The following is a 22,557-nucleotide window of genomic DNA, read 5'->3' as shown; positions in this document are numbered from 1 at the left end:
AGGCAATTTGCGCCAATCAGACCTTTTCATAAAAATTTTCAACAAATTAAAAAATTCTATAAAAAATCTGACTGGTTCAAGTTAGTGCTAGCTAAGTCTCAGTATTAGTAAAATCTCATTGCGAATGACCATTAAGCGGGATGTCAAACGCACAACAAGAATTCCTCAGAACATCAAGTTCAATAAAAGCTTTGTGCAAGTCGGGCCCTGTTTAGATGACTAAAGAGGTTTAAAGCTTGGTGGTACAGTCCTAACAACAAGAGTTAGCACAAGGAATGACCGGCCTTTTCTTCTGACTCAATATTTACCCACGCCTAACAGATAGTATACTACAATGGTAGTGTTATGTAATGGTAAGTATATCTACGTATACTTATGTCTGAGAATCAGTCCAATAAAAAAGGGATGTTCAACCGACTCTAAGACCTAGTATACGTACCGACTTAGTATACTCAAACTTGCCAAAAATAAGTGGAAGGCGTTCAAAAATACTATAGCTGATGTACTATTACTTTATGTTACTTACTTTCAAAAGCGAATATTCCAATGCAGTCAAAGATCTGTGCTTTAAAAATCCAGCAAGAACATAGCCCCCCGCATCTAATGCAGTTGTGATTTCACACTCCATCATCATATAGCACATGGCTACAGCTAAATCAAAAACTGTACAAGAAAAATGTGCATCTCCAAAGTCAATAATCCCAAAATCCATATTCGCATTTGTGGTTTCTTGGACGATTATATTCAATTCATTAAGGTCTCCATGGATTGGAGATTTTGCTAGGTGATCAATTTGAGGAATTACAACTTCTTGAAATTTTTCCAAAGCCATAATGGAAAGATTCCGCCTGTGATCATCCTTAACAGCATATGCAAAGTCAAGAGCTTTAATTGAGGCGTCCAGTCTCCAAATTTTATCGTACTTCATGATGCCTTCATGATGAAAATTCTGAAACAGAAAGTACATACTTTACACTGAAAAGTCAGACTAAAAAGGCAACCACACTGTCTCCAGTAATGTATTAACTTGTTCATTCCATCAAACTCAAATTAACACGGAAAAAATACAGACACATAAGATTATGTATATAAACACTGGTACAACTAATTACTTATTAACTTCACAGGACAACAGATTTATGCAGTAGTTATTAAACTGCAGTACCTACCAAAGGTAATCAATAATATACGTGATACCACTCCTGCAAACTTGCCACCAGGTCAAGCAGCCTGATACTAACCAACTGGCTAACCATCTTGCTTATAGTTTCTGCCTTGACTGGCCCTTACAACATCTCAACAGATGCGAAACATTTTTCTATATTACTCATCCCATTCTGATCAAGGAGATCTGGCCTATTTCTTTACCCCTTAAGAACTAACTAGTTAAATTATTCGAGGATTATAGTCTTTAATATCCTAAAAACGTGTCTCGGCAACTTAATCCGATCTTCCATAATTAGTAGGAACTATGCACTGCTTTCACATTACCCCTAAGATTTACGTATCCTACCAAAAAAAGCAGGATACATTAAGTAAGTATTTCTGATTTTCATTTAGATTTACCAAATATGGTCATCAGACGTACATCGTATATACACATTACTGGCTATCCGTTTAGTTTTATTCTGAAAAACGACACATACTTTCATCGACATTATTGTTCCATATTTGTTTTATTAGAACTTGTAGAAGATTAATAACAAAACAAGAGTTTCTGAAATATCTACTGACAAAACTTAGTTTTCAGTAAAACGTAAATGACAGTGAAGTGGTAGGCGGTTTGAACCACAGCAGTGGGGGGGGGGCAACCCTCCTCATAATTACTACTATTTTCACGCAATTTAAATATTATTGTAAATAAACGATAAAATGTATCAGAAATTTTCCTCAAAATTGAGCTACAAAAAGAAAAATATTCCTTAAGTAAATCTTTATAGACTGGACGAATTTGCAAAGGCATCTTAATCATCTTTACTTTCTCTTCTTTGAATCTATAAAAATGTTACTTAAACCTTTCGTTTCAGATAAGACTGCTACTACTAGGCCTACTACTAACAACTCACTGCAGCACCAAGCCGCCTTAGGCCAACACAGCTACGAATGTCCCTTCTTCATCCCTATCTATTAAAGCCTCCTTCTTTACACCCTCCTAGAAAGTTCTCATTTCTACCCTAAAGCTTTCCTTACGACATCTTCCCACGCCAACCAGGGACGAAGTGTTTTTCGTTTAGCCCTTGACGGTGGCATACAAGGACAATCTGTCATTCGTCCGCAGAACGCTCCCTAGCCATCTCAACCTTTCTCTCATTATAGCCCTATAAAGCGGGATCCAACTATAATTTTCGTAAAACCTTCTGTTTGAGAAACAGTAAGACAGTCGGGTACCCCGAACTATCCATAGGAAATTTCGCTGGAAAACATCTAGCAAATCTTCCACCATTTTTTAGAACTCCCACGCTTCAGAACCATACTTGACCACTGTCATTATTGTAGCTTCCAATATTCTAATCTTGGTTCGCTGAGTTATCTTCCTATTCTTTCAAACTTTCTAAACTGTGAAAAAACCCCCTGGCAATTCTACTTTTAATATCTTCACTGCACCCACTGTCCTTAAACATAATACTACGGAGGTAAGTGAAGCTGTCCCTTGATCAATCTTCTCGTTACTCAACATTACCATTTTATCTTCACTTATTCCTAGCCTTAGCAACTTAGTCTTCTTAACGTCAATTTCCAAACCTATTCTTGCATCCTGAACTCGCAAAATCTCTAAAAATTCTTTCTTTTTGCTAACATTTTCATTAAGGATGCTTAAATCATCAGAATAATCTCAGTCCAGGAGAGTTGTACCTCCCCATTTGATTCCGTGTTCTCCCATGGCCTTTGCTGTGCTTCTTAAGACAAAGTCCGTCAAAATGATCCATATAAATGGAGATAAAACGCAACCCTGCTTAACTCCTTATTTAATACGAAACCACTAGGTGGTGATCCTTACCTTTAACATCAATAACAGCAGTCCTATATACTCAATCTTTATTTCCCTGCATAGAAATCAAATCCATGCTTAGATATTCCAGTTTCAATTTCTTGTATACATTTTGAGCATCAGAGATGTGCTACTGCTATCTAAATTCTGCGGATCCAAAGTTTTCAATCCCCACAGGCGACTCTTAAAAATGTACGCTAAATATAGGACATAAGATACTGTAATCTACCTTTTGCTTATCTAAGACACTGCGCTTCTCAGGCACGTATGGAGAGCATTTATTCATTTTCGAAATTTTTATCCTCAATGTGCGTTGGCCAATCCAACTTTATATCCTAAAAGCATTTAGCCTAATAACTAAAAGAAAAAGCTATTGTAAATAAAAAAATATCGGGAAGAGAATTATAACGTTTGAAGCCAGCGTTTTCACTTATCTAATGATCAATTGATGAGTTTACTGCGTCCAAGGATAGCTGTTAGTATAAAAAGAAAGAAAAGAAGACTAACCAACAAAAACCTAACAAGACTTGAACACAAAACATTGGAATAGCGCCATCTGGACCCATTTAAATACCACAAGCAGTCAATTCAGAGTCTATTCCTTAGCTGAAATTCTAAGCTTTGACATCGAAACGTCCATAAATTATATAATCACCAATTTTTGTTCAATTTTAGCTGTAATTTTGAAATACGGTCATATTCATTTGTTCACTAAAAAGCTATTTGTCGGATTTTGCAGGAATTTAAGCTTGGTGGCTGTGTCTATTTCAGGAAGTCTCTACTCTTCGATTCTTTAGCAAACTGTAGACCAAAAATTGATGTAAAGAATCCAAATTGCAATATCAATTTTATAGAACAGTGCAAAGCACACGTACCATCAAAATACACCCTGACATCTTATTTATGCACCTGTTTCTAAAGATAGATGTCTCCCATTTCAAAATTTTCTCCTCCGAAACTTCCTTTTTTCATTATTCTTTTTGTCTAGCAATGGAAGTGATTTCGAAACATTCGGTATTTATTTGCATTGCTTGAACTGTTTTCCCTTTTAGTCCTTTCACCTTTTATTTTTATTTACATACCAGCATATAAGAGGGGAAGGAGGAGCCTTAGGTATCTTCAAAGGAAAATTCTGAAAATTTCGGAAGCAATAGTTTCCAACCTTTCTCGGGCCTCTTTAATGTCCGAAGTGTGCTCTAAGGGATCGTTCCTTAATGAAATATGAACAAAATATTAAGAAGTGTTCAGTTGAACCAAATGTCTTTCTGCTATTTTGGCACCTCGATCAATTTCAAAATTTTATACATCCGCTGAACATTCATAAGAATTTCGCATATGACTTAGATAATTACACTGGGATTGTCGCTATTCAAAGAAAATGATAGAATTGGCTAAATGTTAATTCAAAAAAATGTATGGGAGAAGGTAGGCAAAATGTCTTTCTCAGAATTTAGGGGGGGGGGGGGGGTTCGACATTTCGATGAAAATACCACAAATAAATATTTTTCAAAATCTATGAGGAAAGGCATAAAATCTCGGAGTGGTAATTTCCACCGTCTCCAACACATTTAACGCGCCTGATAGGAGGCACTGAATAGTTTACTTTATTCTTGAAAGAGGTTAAATCAAAAAGAAACACAATTTTTTTTTAGTTTCATTTAAAAGCGAAGAGCGGTGAAAAACTTAAAACGAAGAGAAATGAACAGCAAAACATCCAAAAAAAGTGCAACAAATGTTTTCAGTTGATAGTTAAGTGATTTTTGGCAATTACCTAAGAATACTTTTAAAAAAAGAAGTATGAACGTGGTTAAATCAGCTAAGAATAAAAAAAACAGCAACTGTTAAAACGTTATGACGAAAAATGGTAACTTATTACGGCAGTATTTTTGTACTAAAACATTAATTGTTGAAATATTAAAAAATAATCAAAGTTTAGTGTAAGGAGCTGAAAAGTGGGGGAACACCAACCACAACCCCATATATGTATGATAATAGTTTGTATTTCTGTTAAGTTTTAATGTTATTGCTTACATTCATTTGAAAAAAAAAAAATCGGTTCCTTGTTACATTTATAATCAAAGCTATCTAATATTGAAGGCTAACCCTTCTTCTTTCAAACCTTCTTCTTTCAAACCCCGCTATTAGCTTGAGTTTTGTGTAACGATACGTAATTTTTTCAAGAATATACATAAATTTTGTATTCTTTAAAGTTCAGAGAATGTGAAGTTTGTCACAGTCATTTTAGTTTACACTTAAAAATGACCCTTCTCTTGGTTGCAATGTTTTGATTTTATTTCCATTCCGTTCAAAAAAAAAAAAAAAAAAAAAAAAAAAAAAACAAAAAAAAAAAAAAAAAACAAATTTTAAAAAATCAATTAGCAATCTAAAGCAATTTCTTTTGTTCCGATCAGGCAAAAATAACATTCCAGCCTGTAGAGGGGTCTGAGAGGGAGTTCAACTTTTATTTGTAGTTATTTCTGTTAGTAATAAGCTTGACTTTATTATTCATTTTGATTTCTGTTCTTTTTAACTTTCATCCATTCATAGTAACCTAGAAACGTTTTAATCAATTTCTGCTTGTAGTAGGTTATTTATTTCCCTCAAATTTTTTAAACTTTTTTTTTATACACAATGAAAAAATGGATCACTTACCTCCAGCGCATTTGTAAGGGTTGCTATTAATTCTCCAATTTGAATGAATACTTTCGTAGTATATTGCACTTTATTCAGCGTCACACCAGGAATGTATGTCAGAAGCCTTGCCAGGCTCACAATTTCTGGAATAAAAAAGACACGTTTCTTAGTTCAATGACTGGGATCAACAATTTAACATATTCAGTTTATTTACAATGAAAGAATAAAGCTTGAGATTGGAGAGCAAAAATAAAGTGAAATAAATGAGATTCCAACACAGAGAGCAAATAGGCCCATATTTGTACATTTTTAAACCCCAAGTCTGGGTGATAAATTATTCCTCCTCCTGCCTCTCCTGTTTTTAGTTTCCTCTTTGGCTAATTTCCATGATATCCTGCGAGAATTTTTGAAAATTTTTCAGGAAAAATTCAGTTGATAAAAATAGGAATTGGATTTTTAGTAGGGCGAGTAATTTATTGACTAAGTCAAATTGTTCTATTATCGATTGCATTCTAGGTTTCCAAGGAATATTAACTATTTCATATATCCTAGTGGTCTCATATTGCTATTGGGTAACGCAAGACTGTAAGACGATCTATGATTGGTCAGCCAAAAATGATCTACCAATCAGAAACAAGTTTACATGATAGAGATCTTAAATAAACAAATGTGATAAGCCTAGGCCTACTTAACCAATGTTAAATAACTGTTAGTTGCTTTCCTTTTTTCTTGTGGATGCATTCGCCTCTCTCACCCGATGCTGAATGGATCACTTAATTACGCCGTCTGATACAGTTGTGTATCTGGAATTCTATCAATGCCAAGAGTGCGTTCGGGCTCCTATCCACTTATTGCTGTTTTAGACAGTCAAGCAGCTTGCCCTGGTTACTCGGAGAAGCCGCTCATACGGCAGGTTCAGGAGACTTACTTTCTTGATAAGGTTTTATGAATATCAATTTTAAAAATAAAATACGTCTGATGAAAGTAAAGAGCAAAGTTAAAACTTAAAACGAACAAAAATTACTGCTTTGCAGTTTATGTAGCATGTTTTTGAAAAATTGTTTTAAAAAACAGCCCAGTCTAAGCGCCTTAGTCTTAATTTCTATGCTCAATAATATTAATTTTCAAGCCCATTCTCGCGCCCTGAGCTCTCAAAACATCGAAAAAATCATCTATTTTCGTAGTATTTTCATCCGGGATGCTAGAATAATAGTAATTTTAATATACAATTTCAATTCCCTCAAAAACTCAAGTGAGATGAGTTTTCAGTGAAGCGCTAGTTTTAAAGAATTCTACAAATTTATGGAAATATTACGAATGAGAATGTTATCAAGATGAACTTACAAAAATCATGCAAACAAAAATTAGTCTTTACATCAGATCTTAAACAGCTCTTTGACTGCTAGTTCTGTTAGTCAGTAAACGTTTTATAAAAAATACGGATGAAGCTGGGAGGGAAATATACAAGAGGGGGAGAAAACCTCAAGTCTAAGCTTTTCAACCATTGTGATTACGACAGTGCCTTTTTCATTCTTCCCAGCCTTTGCATTTCGAAAATGGTCCCAAAGTGCACTTTTCGATGCCATAAGGCAATTTTTGATGGCGTTACCAAGTCGAATTCATAAAAAGCAATACGATATATAAATAAGCTTTTAATCGAGCCCTTAAACAGACCTCTTTGACGTTGCATTAGCACTAGCGTGCTAGTTCTGTTAGTAGACGAATTATTATAAATATAAAGGGAGCTGGGGGGATATATAGAAGAGAGGGGATTATAAACCTCAGACTTAAGGTCTTTAACTATGGAGATTATGATAGTACCTTTTTTATTCTTCCAAGCGTTTCTGTTCCAAAAAAAAACGCCCAAAGTACACTTTTTGGGTGTCATAGAGCACCTTATAATGGCGTTATTAAGTCAACTTTATACAATGCAATTAGAAATAAAACTTAAATTTCAAATGAACCCCTTAAACAGCTCTCTATAAAGGGATTCTCCTTGTTGTTCAAGGTGGGGGGCTGTAGATTTCCCGTACAGGGTTTTTGATAATAGCAATTCCAGTGGTGTATTTTTCATTTCGATCCGACGCCATTTTCAAGGGGTTTTAGGCTCTTTTCAAAATTCCGGTTAACTTGTTTTCAAAATAACATTGTGCTATTAAAGTACGAAAGTCAAATGAAATGCGATTCTTTAAATTGGCTAAGCAGAATGTTACACGACCATATACACCTTAGAAAAATGGGAAACCCAGGAGCTCAATTTTTAATACAAAAGATGTCCAATGCTGGTATGCAGTTTTTATACTTAGATGGTGCCAAGTTTAAAAATAAAGAACGTGTGTGACAAATTAGTAGAAAATGAGCGAAAGAAAGTATTATGCATACATATCACTATATATTATGTTTCCTGGTTGCTGTAGAAAAAGACAGAAACTGCCATTAATTGGCAGGAAACGGTACGAAAAGAAACAGTGGCTGAATGATTATAAATATGCAAGAATATAACCCATTATCTCGTTTGCAAATAGGAATTGAAAGAAAATGCATATATCATTTAACAGCAAAAATCGAAGCTACGCACTAATATGTTTATTGTTAAAGTTCTTCAAAATCAACAATTCAAATTATTAGCTAATTGAATAACCTACAAGAATGTATTTTTAGAAAGACCAATTAAGCTTTCCTATTTTGTTTTATTCATCCCTTTAGTTGACTATTGAAACATCAATAATATCTTTTTTCTTCTGATTCGAAAAACATCCATTTTCTTACTTAATTCTGGCATACTCTCACTACCCAATAATATGCCTATATTTGTTTAATAGCAAACAGGTTTATCACCCGACTGATCGGTGAAATACTTGTCTATATTTGGGCTGTACAAACCTTTGGTTCTGCTTTTTGTGTAAACTGGGGCAATTGTCAAAAGGTTGTCAAAAGGGCTCATCTGCAATATCTTAGAAACGACTAATGGTGTTTAGTTGAAACTATAAGGGAATGTCGAGGGAGAAATTGAACTTAATCAAAAGATACTATGTGCATTCCGGTTGTTTAAATGGTGTGTGCAATACCTCAGGAACAGTTAAGGGTATTAATAAACTTTCAGAGAATGTTGAGGGGATGTTGAGCTTAATCAAAATACAACGTTAAATCCCCCCTTCACATTAACCAAGGATCTCTCACAAAAGTTGGAAATAAGACTCTACAAAATTTATTTTTAGAGGGTCCGCCCCCCCTTAAAAACACTCATATCATTTCAACCAACTCTAATAACTGGTATGGAGTAGAGTAATGCTGCAGAACCATAAGTAATATTTTACCTACTTTCTAAATAGCCTTTAATATGTACGGACTGTGCATGTGTCAAGGGACGAATGTGGCACCAAGTGGCAGTACGACTTAACATATATCTTGTCAATGATCCAAAACTAATTGTCAATCCCGAAATTTTCCATTGACAGCATTAGGACATTTTTTTTATTTGCAGCACAAACTTGCAGAAATCTACACTTGCCTGCAGCATGATCTCTTTTATTATTTGGAAAGGCTGCTAGAATTTAAGTTTCCGTTCGTGAGCCCTTTCCCGATATTCTACGACCACTGCTTCAATAAGGTGCTCACTGAAAAACCAACAAATAAACGCTTACCCGTTATCAAATTTCACAGAAAAAATGCAAAATTTCATGTTTCTGCACATGGAAAGTTGAAACCTCCATAATCGGGTTCTATAATACGGTGAATATGACCCTACAGGTTCCATCAAGATCACGCCTTTTTCAGGGAATGTGCTACCTTTTCTTTCGTAAACCACAAATTTTCTCAGTTCCGAAGATTATTATGGGTAATTCTAAATTTAATCCATTTTTTAGATTGGAATTACCATAAAAGGATATTCTTTTGATATGTTTTACTATAAAAATTCCTTTTTTTAGTTTTGGGTACTACAAAAACTTCTCGTTCTTTACTTAACAGTGTGTTACCACGACATATTTGACGAAATACCGGTCGAACAAATAAATAATGCCTTTTGATATGAGATTTTAACAAAATGAAATACTCATTTAAATTAACATCTTACGCATAACATAGGTTAATATAATTGATGATAATTCAAATAAGAGCAGATCAAAACCATTTAATACAACTTGATTTGAAAAAGTGAGTGAATTGTTCGGTTTGTTATTATGTCGGAAGTATGTTAGATTTTAAAAATAATTTTATTTTCGTCGTGTGTTTAATGCACAGTAACTATTTTGACTATGTTAACATTAGATTATGCTAGACTTGGAGTGAGATTTTTTTTCTTGAAAAAAATAAATAAAATAAAATAAAAATAAATATCGTACCTTGCCCGTCAGCAGTTGTTAATATGACTTTGGTGACTAATTCTCCTCCTTTGTTATAAAGAGGAGACGGGCAATTTATTACCTTTGACTGAAGGTATAACATCATTTGATTTTGTGCATCTATGTGTGAGGGAAATTTTGAATCAAGCTTATTCAACATCTTAAATACGTATTTAGAGCCAGAATGATCCTACAATTTAATAAACTTTCATTTAGGGTTATAACTAAGGACGTCACAGACAAAGAACAGAAAAACAAATCAAATATAAAATTCTAGTAGAAAAAAGAAGAAACGTGCATAAAGACATAACGATTAGCTGCGGCATGGAGGGAGAGAAGTCAAATTCAGCGAGGGGACTCAATACTAGATAAAAAGCTTGAAGACGCTGAATTTGTTCTACAAATGACCTGATTAAATTTGAGATGATGAGTCTCAGCCTCCAATAGAGAAATAAAACTCGGTACCCATTCACGAATGAATCAATTCGTTAAGTTTTAATTTTATTGTTTATTTTCATTTGAAAAAAAAGTTTTTTTTCGGTTCCTTGTCACTTTAATAATCAAAGCTATCTAATATTGAAGGCTAACCCCCCTTCTTTCAAACCCCGCAATTTAGGTTAAAGCTTGAGTTTTGTGTAACGATACGTAATTTTTTTTTTTAAGAATATACATAAGCTTTGTATTCTTTAAAGTTCAGAGAATGTGAAGTTTGTCACAGTCATTTGAGTTTACACTTTAAAAATGACCCTTCTCTTGGTAGCAATGTTTTGCTTTTATTTCCATTTCGTTCAAAAAAATAGAAAACTGTTAAATAAACAAAAGTTTGAAAAATCAATTAGCAATCTAAAGCAAGTTCTTTTGTTCAAATCAGGCGAAAATAACATTCCAGCCTGTAGAGGGATCTGAGAGGGAGTTCAACTCTTATTTGTAGCTATTTCTGTTAGTAATACGAACAGGGAGTATATTGGAATTCCAAATCTTTTATTAAATTTCTCATATATTAACAAAAAATGTGGATAAATCTATTAAACATACCAATAAAAAGAAAATTGCATATTACTCCTATTCCAAATTCCTACTAAGGCTCTAAAAAATTTACTTTTTGAGGTTTCGCCCTCCCCCTCCCTTAGAAACACCTAAGTATAAATCTTCCATAATGCGAAAGAAGTCAAAACCATCAAAACTCCAAATAGCCACAAAAAAAGGCAGGTAAATGCTAATTGTGGGACTGCTAAAAATGCTTGGAAGGAGCCAATCCAATTTAGTCAAATTCTGAGAATATGGGTTCCATAACCTGGTTGATCTGAACTGAGTGATTGAGATACCTTTTTCACAAAATATTGGCTGCTCAAAATACGCTTTGGCAACAGGCTGAAAACTATGGGATTTGGTTAGAGATTTCTTTGCAAGAGTTTTCATGCAATTCAATATCAGATTTAGTTTTTGTCCTATAAATGGTCAAGAATTAAAATGAAGAACAAAATATTTACCGTAATAAGGAAATTCCTATCATCATAGCTAACTAATTCACTAATTTCAAAGATAGAAACTTCATAATTCCTTTCAATTATAGAAGTTACTTCTTCTTTCGTGATTTCTGGCTTGATTTTCTCCCCTGGTTGCAATATGGTTTCACTCATAGTTCCACAGTAATTCCTAGAAAATATTGAAACTAGTTTATTTTCAATCAATATTGAGACATTGAAAATAATAATTGGATTATTATAGAGATTGGAAAACGCAGAGATAATAAAACAGAAATAAGAGAAATTTGCCCATTTTCAGTTCAATTCTGCTTTCTAACTTTATTTATTAAGCAAAAGCAAGTTCTTTCTTCAGTTTCACTTATCTTGTACTACCCAATAGATGGATTTTGGCAGGAACAAGGTTTGAAAATAAGCAAAATTTCTTAAAATGTAACTAGTTCATGCAACTTCCTTATGAAAGAGGTCAGTTATGCGTAAATAGTCATAAATTTATTTATTTATACAACATTCTACCTTCCTTACTTTGACAACAAACTCCAAGATGGGTATACCATTCAAAGCACAGTGCCTAGATTCATGATCTTTGTCAAAAATTTAAATGTGAAATTTTTGGTAATTTTGAGCTATTTTTGGTGAGATAATATATATGATTGCATAGTTTTGAATGTCCATCTTTATTCAATGTCCAATATTTACTTCATCTTTCCAAAGACTTTTTGTGTTTTCTTTTTACTTCTCTCCTTCAAATGAACCCTAAGATATGCAATTATTTTGGTCTTCTACTGTACAACTTAAAAAACCATTTATGGACATCATGATTCATGCACTATCTGACACTAAATCAATTGAAGAGCAAGATTAGCAGATAAAACTTTAGTTTTGTATCTTCATCAGAATCAAAAATTTTGGATTTTTGGTTCTTGTAGATGTTTTTTTCTGAATACTGGCTGCATGGCTTATTGGGATATTTTGGAATATGTGGGGTGGGTGTAATCAAAACAGATTAGTCAAGCATCTTATCATCATTAAGCAAAAACCAGCAGCTGGATGGCTGGTTTATAAATTCACCCTAGTATGAATTTTTCTTGTTCTCCAACTAGTTTTTGGTGTGTAGACCAAAATCAATTAACCTTTCACACCTTCTTCAATGGGCTAAACAGATAGTAATTCTAGTTCCCAGCAAGTTGCGTGGCTGGTGGTTTATGGTGCTGACCAATTTTGACTTATAAAATCAATTCCTTCTTAATGAATTTTTAGCATTTGTCAAAAATGGCTTTTTTTTATTTCATGGGAAGATTTGAGATTTTGAAACAAATAAAACCATAATCGGGAAAATAAAACCCTAATTCCGAGAGCCTTGATAGAAATGGATGGAGGGGGGAAATATTGTAGGAATTTATTTCCATCATTTAGAAGGGTGCTGTGGGGCTAAGCCTTTCTTTCCTAATCCAGAAAATTGTTCTTGACATTTTTTTTAATGCTTCATTTAACTAAATTGATTTGCTTCATAATCCAGTGATGTAAAAGTGATCCAGTGATGTAAAAATTGATTTGCTTCATAATCCAGTGATGTAAAAGTGCGTATAAGCTATTATGAAGGAGGGACAGTGGATCGTTTTGTAGGGGGTGGGGTGATCATTTTGTAGGGGGGTCAGATGGCTAAAAAAGTAAATTGTAATGGTCAAATTTTCAAAGCTTCATAAAGCCTTCAGATAAATATGGAAATGAGTTTGGAGGAATTGTTGTCTGAGCCCTCGTGATTACCAAAGATAATTTGGATCTATGCCTTAATCAAATCCTCACAGAACTTTCAGTGGAGGAATTTGTAATGGGAGGAAATTTTCATGCGTGAAATTTTTCAGCGAAATCTACCGTGGAAGGGAAAAGGGATTTTTTTGTATGATTTGAAACACCACCAAAAATTAAATTGAAAATAAAAGTTTTTTCAACTGAAAGTAAGGAGCTACATTAAAACTTTAAACAAACAGAAACAATTCCGTATACAAGGGGGGTTGTTCCTTCCTCTGCCCCTCACTTGTTCAGCTAAGGTTTTTAGTGCTGCAAAAAAGCTTCTTATTCAAATTCAATGGTTCTTGTAAACTTTTTTTCTATATGATTTGGCTGGAGCAACAAAAAATTCAAATTTTCGTACAATTATAGAAAACACAAGGAAAACAACTTAATAAGGGGCAATTTCGGTAAAAAATATGCCGTCAACTTTTGTTTGTATTGCAAGAGTACCCATGAGCTGATATAAGAAGCCACTCAGATATGTTTCTCCTGAACGGAATGCTGGGAATTTCTGTATATTCCCCCTGAACGGACACGTTTTTGTGTTTTATTATCATTTTTTTTCCAGGAGGGATTGTATTTACCTAGTTGTCACTTTGAAAAAGATTAAATTTTTACAGTTATGATGTATAAAGGTGTCAAATATATTGGTTTTTGGTATTCAAAATTAAATTAAAAATATAGACTTAAAAATGTTTATCTGATTTCGTTAGTCTTAGTTTTAATGTTTTACTTTGAACAAACTACTTTGATAATGCGTTACTTTGATACGGCATTAAATATTTTGGTTTTTGGTAACCAAGTTCAAAACTGTCGATACGGTTATTTTTTTTAAATTACTTACATTTTTCATTTTTATATACTTTTACTTTAATTGACATACTTTTTCCATTGCCTTTAGAAAAATATTAGTCTCTAAGCTTCATGAAATAAAGAAAAAAAAAACACGTTTTTCCAACTGAAAATAAGGAGCAGCATTAAAAATTAAAACGAACAGAAATTAAGTATATGAGGGGGATTTCCCCCTTCTCAACACTTCGCTCTTCATGCTACAGTTTTTCGCCACTTAAAAAAAGTTACTTATTGTTCTAATTAAACTACCCTTGTGTTTCAGGAATCATTGTTAAAGAATTCGGACAAAATTTAAATATAAAGAAATTTCGTATGGGAATTCTGACAAATTCACCCAGTGTAAAATTACCCCTAAAAATTTCACCCCCTGGAAACTTCCCTCTCCATGGAAAATACTCCCAGCAGAATATTCGTCCTCCCCTCCCACCTGAAAAATATATGCATACTTCCCAACAAAAAATAAAACAATGGGCAAATTTTATAACTTAAAAACCTTTCCCCAGGGGCTTTAGGGGGTCATTTTATGTTCAAAGACATAGTTATTGGGCCTTTCAACTATGCTGAACAAAAATCTATCTAAAAATTTTTATTGGACGATTTTGGGAAAAAAGTGGCATGGGATGGGGCCTAGTTGCCCTCTAACTTGAGTGGTCACTTAAAAAGGGTACTAGAACTAGAATCAACCATCTCCTGACGTTCTACGCTGACTGGGTTGATACTATCACCACTGGGGAAAAAAAAACAAAACAAAAAAAAACAAATAAACATGCATTAGTGATCTTTCTTCTGGCAAAAATTACAAAATTCCACATTATTGCAGATATGAGCTTGGTATCTCTACAGGAGGGTTCTTTGATACGCTGAATCTGACGATGTGTTTTCCATTAAAATTCTATGACTTCTAGGGGGTTTCCTGCCCTTTTTTCGAAAATCAGAAAAATTTTCTCAGGCTTCTGCCGTTTTCTCAGGCTTGATGGGTAAGACTAAACTTAATGAAATTTATATATTTGGAATCAGCATAATAAGACAATTCTTATGATATATATCTATTGGTATCAAAATTTCGTTTTTTAGAGACACTCTCCCCACAGCCCTCAGGGCAAGGGTTGTAAGTTATGCCCTGGGGGCATATAAGGTTTTTATTGAAGGCGTTGTCGTAGAAACTTCAAAACAGGCTCACTCGATTGGAAATTCAAAGGGCTAGTGCCCTTTTTAATAGTAAAAAGTGATTGGAGGGCAACTAGCCTCCCCCCCCCGACGCCCATCATTCCCCCAGACACATCCAAACAAAATTTTGAGATAGCCATTTTGTTCAGCATAGTTGATTTCCAGAGAGAAAATACGTTTTTGATGAGGAAACTTCCCCACAACCCTCAGGACAAGGGTTTTAAGTTATGCCCTGGGGGCATATAAGGTTTTTATAGAAGGCGTTGTCGTAGAAACTTCAAAAAAGGCTCATTCGATTGGAGGGCAACTAGCCTCCCCCATGCCCATCATTCCCCCAACACACATCCAATCAAAATTTTGAGATAGCCATTTTGGTCAGCGTAGTTGATTTCCAGAGAGAAAATATGTTTTTGAGGAGGTCACTCCCCCACAACCGTCAGGGCAAGGATTGTAAGTTATGCCCTGGGGGCATATAAGGTTTTGATTGAAATATCTGCCGTAGAAACTGGAAAAAGGGCTCATTTGATTGGAAACTCAAAGGGCTATTACCCTTTTTAACAGTCGAACGTTTTTTGAGGATAACTATCCCCCATCTCAAGTCCACCTTTTCTCTAAACCCACCCAATAAAATTTATTAGATAGATATGTTATTCAGTGTGTTTGAAGGTATTGGAAAGAAGGTCCATAAAGATTAAAACACCTCCGCCCCCACAGTCCTCACGGCCAGGGTTGTAAGTTATGCCCTGGGGGCATATAAAGTTTTAATTGAAAGGGTTGTGGTAGAAACTTCAAAAGGGCTCATTCAATTGGAAATTGAAAGTGCTAGTGCCTTTTTTAATAGTTCAAAGTGATTGGATAGTGACTAATGCCCCTCTCATGCCCACCATTTTCCCAAACACATCCAATCAAAATTTTGAGATGTCCATTTTGTTCAACGCAGTTGAACGTTCTGGAAATTAGGTATTTTAGGATGATAACCCCCTCAGAGCACTCACTGCAAGGGTTGTAAGTTATGCCCTGGGGGCATATAAGGTTTATATAGAAAGTTGTTGTATAAATCATAGGCAGCGCGATCGCGCTGCCTAAGTAAAGAACGGGGACACTCCAGAACGAGACAAGAAACAGGGACTAAGTAAAGAGAGGAAACTCCCCCACAACCCTCAGGGCAAGGGTTTTAAGTTATACCCTGGGGGAATATAAGAACAATGTTGGCACAATCTATTACTTATTAATTTGATCTTTTAGAGGAGGGCACTTAGTATCGAAGAAGTTATCGTAGAAACTTCGAAAAGGGCTCACTCAATTGGAAATTGGAGTGCTTTGTGCCGTTTTTAATAGTCGAAAGTGATTGGAAGGCGACTAACACCCCTTCCCCGCCCACCATTTCCCGAAACACATCCAATCAAAATTTTGAGATAGCCATTTTGTTCAGCATAGTTGATTTCCAGACAGAAATTATGTTTTTGTTGACAGTCCTCCACAGCCTTTAGGGCAAGGGTTGTAAATTATGACGTGGGGGCATATAAGGATTTTTATAGAAGGCGTTGTCGTAGAAACTTCAAAAAAGGCTCATTCGATTGGAAATTCAAAGGGCTAGTGCCCTTTCTAATAGTCGGAAGTGATTAGAGCAACTAACCCGCCTCTCACGCCGACCTTTTCCCCAAACACATCTAATCAAAACTTTGAGATAACCATTTTATTCAACGTAATTTTAAATTCTAGAAATTAGGTCTTTGAGGATGACAACCCCCACACACACACAGCCCGCAGTACATGGGTATTAACTTATGCCCAGGGATCATACAAGGTTTTTATGTAACATGTTATCGAAGAAACTTCAAAAAGGGCTAATTCGATTGGAAATTGAAATGGCTAGTGCCCTTTTTTATAGTCGAAAGTGACTGGAAAGCGACTAACATCCCTTCCACGCCCACCATTTCCTCAAACACATCCAACAAAGATTTTGAGATAGCCATTTTGTTCCATGCAGTTCAAAGTTCTGGAAATTATATCTTTGAGCAGGACACTTCCCCCACTGTCTTCAGGTCAAGGGTTCCAAGTTATTCCCTGGGGTCATATAAGGTTTTTATTGGAGTATTTGTCGTTGAAACTTGAAAAAAGGCTCATTCGATTGAAAATTCAAAAGGCTAGTGCCCTTTTTAATAGTAGAAAGTGATTTGAGGCCAACTAACCCCCCTCTAATGCCCATCTTTTCTCCAAACACATCCAATCAATATTTTAGATAGCCATTTTATTCCACGTAGCTGAAAGTTTTGGAAATTAGGTCTTTAAGGAAGACAACCCCTCCCCCCTCCACAGCCCTCAAGGCAAGGGTTGTAAGTTATGTCATGGGGGAGTATAAGGCTTTTATTGGAAGCGTAGAAACTTCAAAAGGGCTCATTCAATTGGAAATTGAAAGGGCTAGCGCCTGTTTTAATAGTTGAAAGTGATTGGAGAGCGACTAACGCCCCTCTTACGCCTACCATTTTCCCAAACACATCTAATCAAAATTTCGAGATATCCATTTTGTTCAACGTAGTTGAAAGTTCTTGAAATTAGGTCTCTTAGGATGATAATCCCATCAGAGCCCTCAGTGCAAGGGTTGTAAGTTATGCCCTGGGGGCATATAAAATTTATATGGGAAGTTGTTATAAAATTTCAAAAAGGGCTCATTTGATTGGAAATTTAAATTGTCCTTTTTAATAGTCGAAAGTGAGTGGAGAGTAATAAACCCCCTCTTACGCCCACCATTTCCCCAAAAGCATTCAATCAAAGTTCAGAAATAGCCATTTTGTTCAACGTAGTTGAAAGTTCTGGGAACTATGTATTTAAGGATGACAAACCCCCCAGAGCCCCAAGGGCAAAGGTTGTAAGTCCTGGCCTGGGGGCGTATAAGGTTTTTATAGATAGAGTTGTAAAGCTTCAAAAGGGGCTCATTCAATTCGAAATTGAGAGGGCTAGTGCCCTTTGTGATAGTCGAAAGTGATTGGAGGATAACTAACCTCCCTCTCACGCCCACCACTCCTCCAAATACATCCAATTAAAATTTTCAGATACCCATTTTGTTCAACGTAGTAGAAAGTTCTGGAAATTAGGTCTTTGAGAATGACACCCTCCCCCAGCACTCAGGGCAAGGGTTGTAAGTTATGCCCTAGGGGCATATAAGAATTTTTATTGAAAGTTTTGTCGTAGAAACTTCAAAGGGGCTTATTTGATTGGAAATTGAAAGGGCTAGGGCCATTTTTAATAGTTGAAAGTTATTTGAGAGCAACTACCACCCCTCTCATGCCCACCATTTCCCCAAACACATCCAATCAAAATTTTGAGATAGCTATTTTGTTTAACGTAGTTGAAAATTCTGGAAATTCGGTCTTAGAGGATGACAACCACCCTAACAGACCTTAGGGTAAGGGTTGTAATTTATACCCTGGGGGCATATAAGGTGTTTATAAAAAGCGTTGCCATTTCCAAAAGGGCTCATTCGATTGGAAATCGAAAGGCATAGTGCCATTTTTAATAGTTGAAAGTGATTGGAAGGCTTGACATTTTTATAGTAAAAATTGATGTGGGTATGATCTATTATTTTTTTTTTTTTTTTTAGACCAGGGTACTTTGTATCGAAGTATTTGTCGTAGGAACTTCGAAAAGGGCTCATTCAATTGAAAATAGAAAGGGCTGATGCCTTTTTTAATAGTCGAAAGGGGTTTGAGGGCAACTAATCCCCTTCCCACGCCCACCCTCTCAATTGTCCATTATGTTTAAAAACTAAATGTTGCCTTAAGATTAAATCAAAATGCACTGTGATAATGCAAATTCCCAATAAGGCATCTCAGCAATATCCCAAGAACAACTGAGGATACTATCTTCAAACTTTCGGGGCTACTTCTGCTCTTAAAACTTAACCAAATCAAAATAGCGTAAGTGTATCTAAGCTATCAAAGAAAGTAAACAGATTTTTTTGCGAATGGTATCAAGTTTTCCATTTCAGGTCAACTAGAGGAGGTCAGATACTAAATTATACACTAGTATGTGTGTCCAGATTTTTAAAAGGGTGTACGTTGTTGAACCTTGCTTGAAAATTTTCTCCAGGATACGAATACCAGGTCAAACTACAGAGTCCTAGGAAACGGAAAGATTCAAATTATTATTTTCTTTTTCCCTGGAAAGACTATGTCAATATAAAACGAACAGAAATTAATTAAAAAAAACTTTTTTCACAAAATAAGTTTTTCAAAGAAAAGTAAAGAACTCCATTAAACAAAAATGAGCACAAACAATATCAAATAATCTACCAATCGTGTAACTACCACAAATCAGCATCGATAAATAAATGAAACCCAAAACGAACAGATATTATAATAAATAATCAAGTCAAACTCAAAACGAGCAGAAATTAACATAAGTTGGGCACAAAACCCCTATGCCTTCCCAAGGCCAGAACAAAATCTGCAATGTACTGAAAAAATACAAATGAATGTGCATTGTCAGTTTAATATACATATACTGATATTTAGTAATCAAAATGTTAATATTATTTGGTTTATTAAAGTTATAAAAGAAAAAACATTTACATGACATTACATTACAAATAGTACAGTAAAAACATTACAAATAGAACATTTTTAATATTCATGTATGTGTTGTATTCTGTAAGCCAGAAGCTCATTTATGATATTGGAGTTGAAGGGTTTCTAGTTGCTTTGCTGGCTGATACCCCCATATTTCTGATCCATAATGTAGGATAGGCATAATTTTAGTTTTAAATATATATTTGTGGAGGCTTAATTAACTTATTTCTGATGTTAGTGTGCTTCTGTATATTCCAAATAATGTATTTCTTCCTTTCTGTGCTATTGTTTTAATATGACTCATCCATTTTTCATTTTGACAAAGGATGAAACCTAAGTATTTGGCCTTTTCCACCACTTCCAGCATTTTCATTACAGTATTTATAAATTTTTATATATATTACTGATTAATGAAATTGGTAAGAGGCCCTCAAAGGTTTTAATATGCAGATGACCTGCTGATCCTTGAATTATGTCAGAACTATCAAAAATAACCCCATCGAAACCCTACCCATGTTTTGGATAAAGCTAAGAGTTTACATATGAAAGTAAATTCCACTAAGTCAAATATAATGACAACATACTTCTTAAAATTCTTGAAATCCACTCCCGTTTTCTTAGACCTCTATCAACCCAAAATGCTAATGAAACATGTTAAACTCCTTGGTGTCACAAACTTCTATTAATCTTAAGCAGGACATGCATATTTCAAGAATTCTGGACTTTCCAGACAAAGGATAGTCAAAACTAAATTTTTTTAAAAGTGGATTAAAATAGTAAATTAACTTTGAAATTGCCAAATGTTGACAACAGTTTCACTGTGAACAAAAAAGGAATCTTTGCTGGACCATTAAAGCTGAGAGGAAGTGGGCCATTCCAGATAGCGTTTATAGAGAGACCTACATCACACATTATATTATAGATACCTAGGTCACACAATTACACTCCATATGATCATGGGCGCCCATAAGCTGAATTCCAGGGGGGGGCAAACCTCGTCTAATTGGCACTTTTAACGCTATATAATAGAAGTCTCAGAACAAAAATATAAAAATAAGGCAGCATCATTCAGCCAGGGGGGGCGGGTGCCCCTACCCCTCTTATGGGCACCCATGCACATGATTATCCAATTTTGTCCCTGTACTTGAGGCAACTTTTTCAGTTTTTTGCATCCACTATCTGAATAGTGTTTTATACATTTACACATTAAAAAAGGTTGAAGAAAAACAACGAAATAAAGTAAAAAGAACAGATATGGCAAATCCACCAGGATCCCCCGCAAGTATTCCCCAAGTGTTTTGACAAATGTCGAATTGGGTTCCAACTTATATTGAAAACAGGTAGCTTCTTTGTTCTGTTGAATTTATAGGTGAAAACACTCCAATTTAAGAAAATCAAAGTTTTGTACCCTTGTCTGATAAAACTTCAAACTTCTAATCAAACAGTTAAATTTCTAGATGTTTTCCCTACATACTGAAACCCTTTTCAAACCAAAAGTCTTTAAATTAAGCCTTCTGGAGTAGAAAACTTTTTTTTTTTTTTTTTTTTTTTTTTTTTTACAAAAACTGTCAAATCACTGGTACCTTTACCAGAGTCATTTCCTGAAGTGAATAAAATTTCCAAACTGTGTTCACTAATTTTTTAATGCGCCAGCTGCAGACTATACTTACCAGATTTGAATAAAACAACAGAAGTTTTTCAGGCCTTACTGCTTTTCTGTTTATCTAAAAAACTTCAACCATGATGTACACTAAGTCCTTGCTGCTTTTACACATTCTATCTATAAACCAGGTTGAAATTAAAAGAGGACAAAGTTCAAACCTAATTTAAGAGTATCTCAGATCAGTGGACAAGCATAAAAATCTACAAAAATGCAGCTACTGTCTACTTTATGAAGAGATGCATTTGGCAAAAAATAATTCATCTACTTTGAGTTTTCCTTATTATTTCCTTAGAGATTATCCCCCTCCATAGGGAATGCCTCCTCCATACAGAGTATGCTCTAGAAGTAGAAGACTATGCAAACAAATGCATTAACTACTACTATTTGTGATTGTACAAAAATCCTGCAAATAATAACAAGTATCAATGCAATGACTCTTCTTTAAAGTCACAGAGTGCATAGTTTTTTCAAGATAAGAGCAAATATATTGATTTGGTTCTTCTTTATGAAACAATTTCAAAAGTGTTTCACAGATATAACACATCAATCATTTTGTCTGCTCCTCTCCTGTCAAGACTCTTTTCTCAATTAGAAGTGCAATTTGGACATGACAGAGAAATAAACCTGAAGAAAATAGAATAAAAAAAATAATTTATGTTGAAACTAAAAAGAGCTAATTGGATTGTAAGTGAAACAGATTTTTATGGTTCTTATGTTTATCTTGGTTTGTATAATGTGTCCATAAGTATAGTATAGCCTAAATAAGACTCATATGATTACCCTACTAAACATTCTTCCTATATTATTTTTTACATGTTTTGATTCTGATGCATTTGGGTATAAAAATAGGTATTTTAAAATTTCAATACAAAATACATATTTGGTAATGTATTTAGAAATATTATTCGAATATATTAATTACAAAGTATTTTGTATTTATATACTTTAAGTATTTTATCTATCACTGTCTTACATAAGTAATAGAATTGTCCCCAAATTTACTATAAGAATTTCAATGTTTTATCATATTCTATTAGTTTTGTGTCTCATGTTCCTCAGACTA

The 22,557-nt window shown here is 34.6% G+C and overlaps 1 protein-coding gene across 6 annotated transcripts in view; it reads right to left on the bottom strand.

Annotated features, from left to right (window-relative positions):
• Positions 1-22,557, bottom strand: part of LOC148943576 (hydroxylysine kinase) — a 37,665-nt gene that overhangs the window by 4,158 nt on the left and 10,950 nt on the right. For all 6 annotated transcript variants that reach the window (XM_089100996.1, XM_089100998.1, XM_089101002.1 and 3 more), the window contains 4 exons: positions 11,457-11,622; positions 9,967-10,156; positions 5,642-5,766; positions 527-949 (listed from right to left, as the gene is read on the bottom strand). In XM_089100996.1, coding sequence (XP_088957122.1) covers positions 527-949; positions 5,642-5,766; positions 9,967-10,156; positions 11,457-11,622 — 904 coding nt within the window. The remainder of the gene's footprint in view (positions 1-526; positions 950-5,641; positions 5,767-9,966; positions 10,157-11,456; positions 11,623-22,557) is intronic.

This window comes from Artemia sp. Qi Xiang Cuo, chromosome 15, assembly GCF_049724085.1.
Source record: "Artemia sp. Qi Xiang Cuo chromosome 15, ASM4972408v1, whole genome shotgun sequence".
In the NCBI taxonomy this organism is placed as follows: Eukaryota; Metazoa; Arthropoda; class Branchiopoda; order Anostraca; family Artemiidae; genus Artemia; species Artemia sp. Qi Xiang Cuo.
The sequence above is the reverse complement of the archived record's forward strand: the minus strand, read 5'-3'. Positions and strand labels throughout refer to the sequence as shown.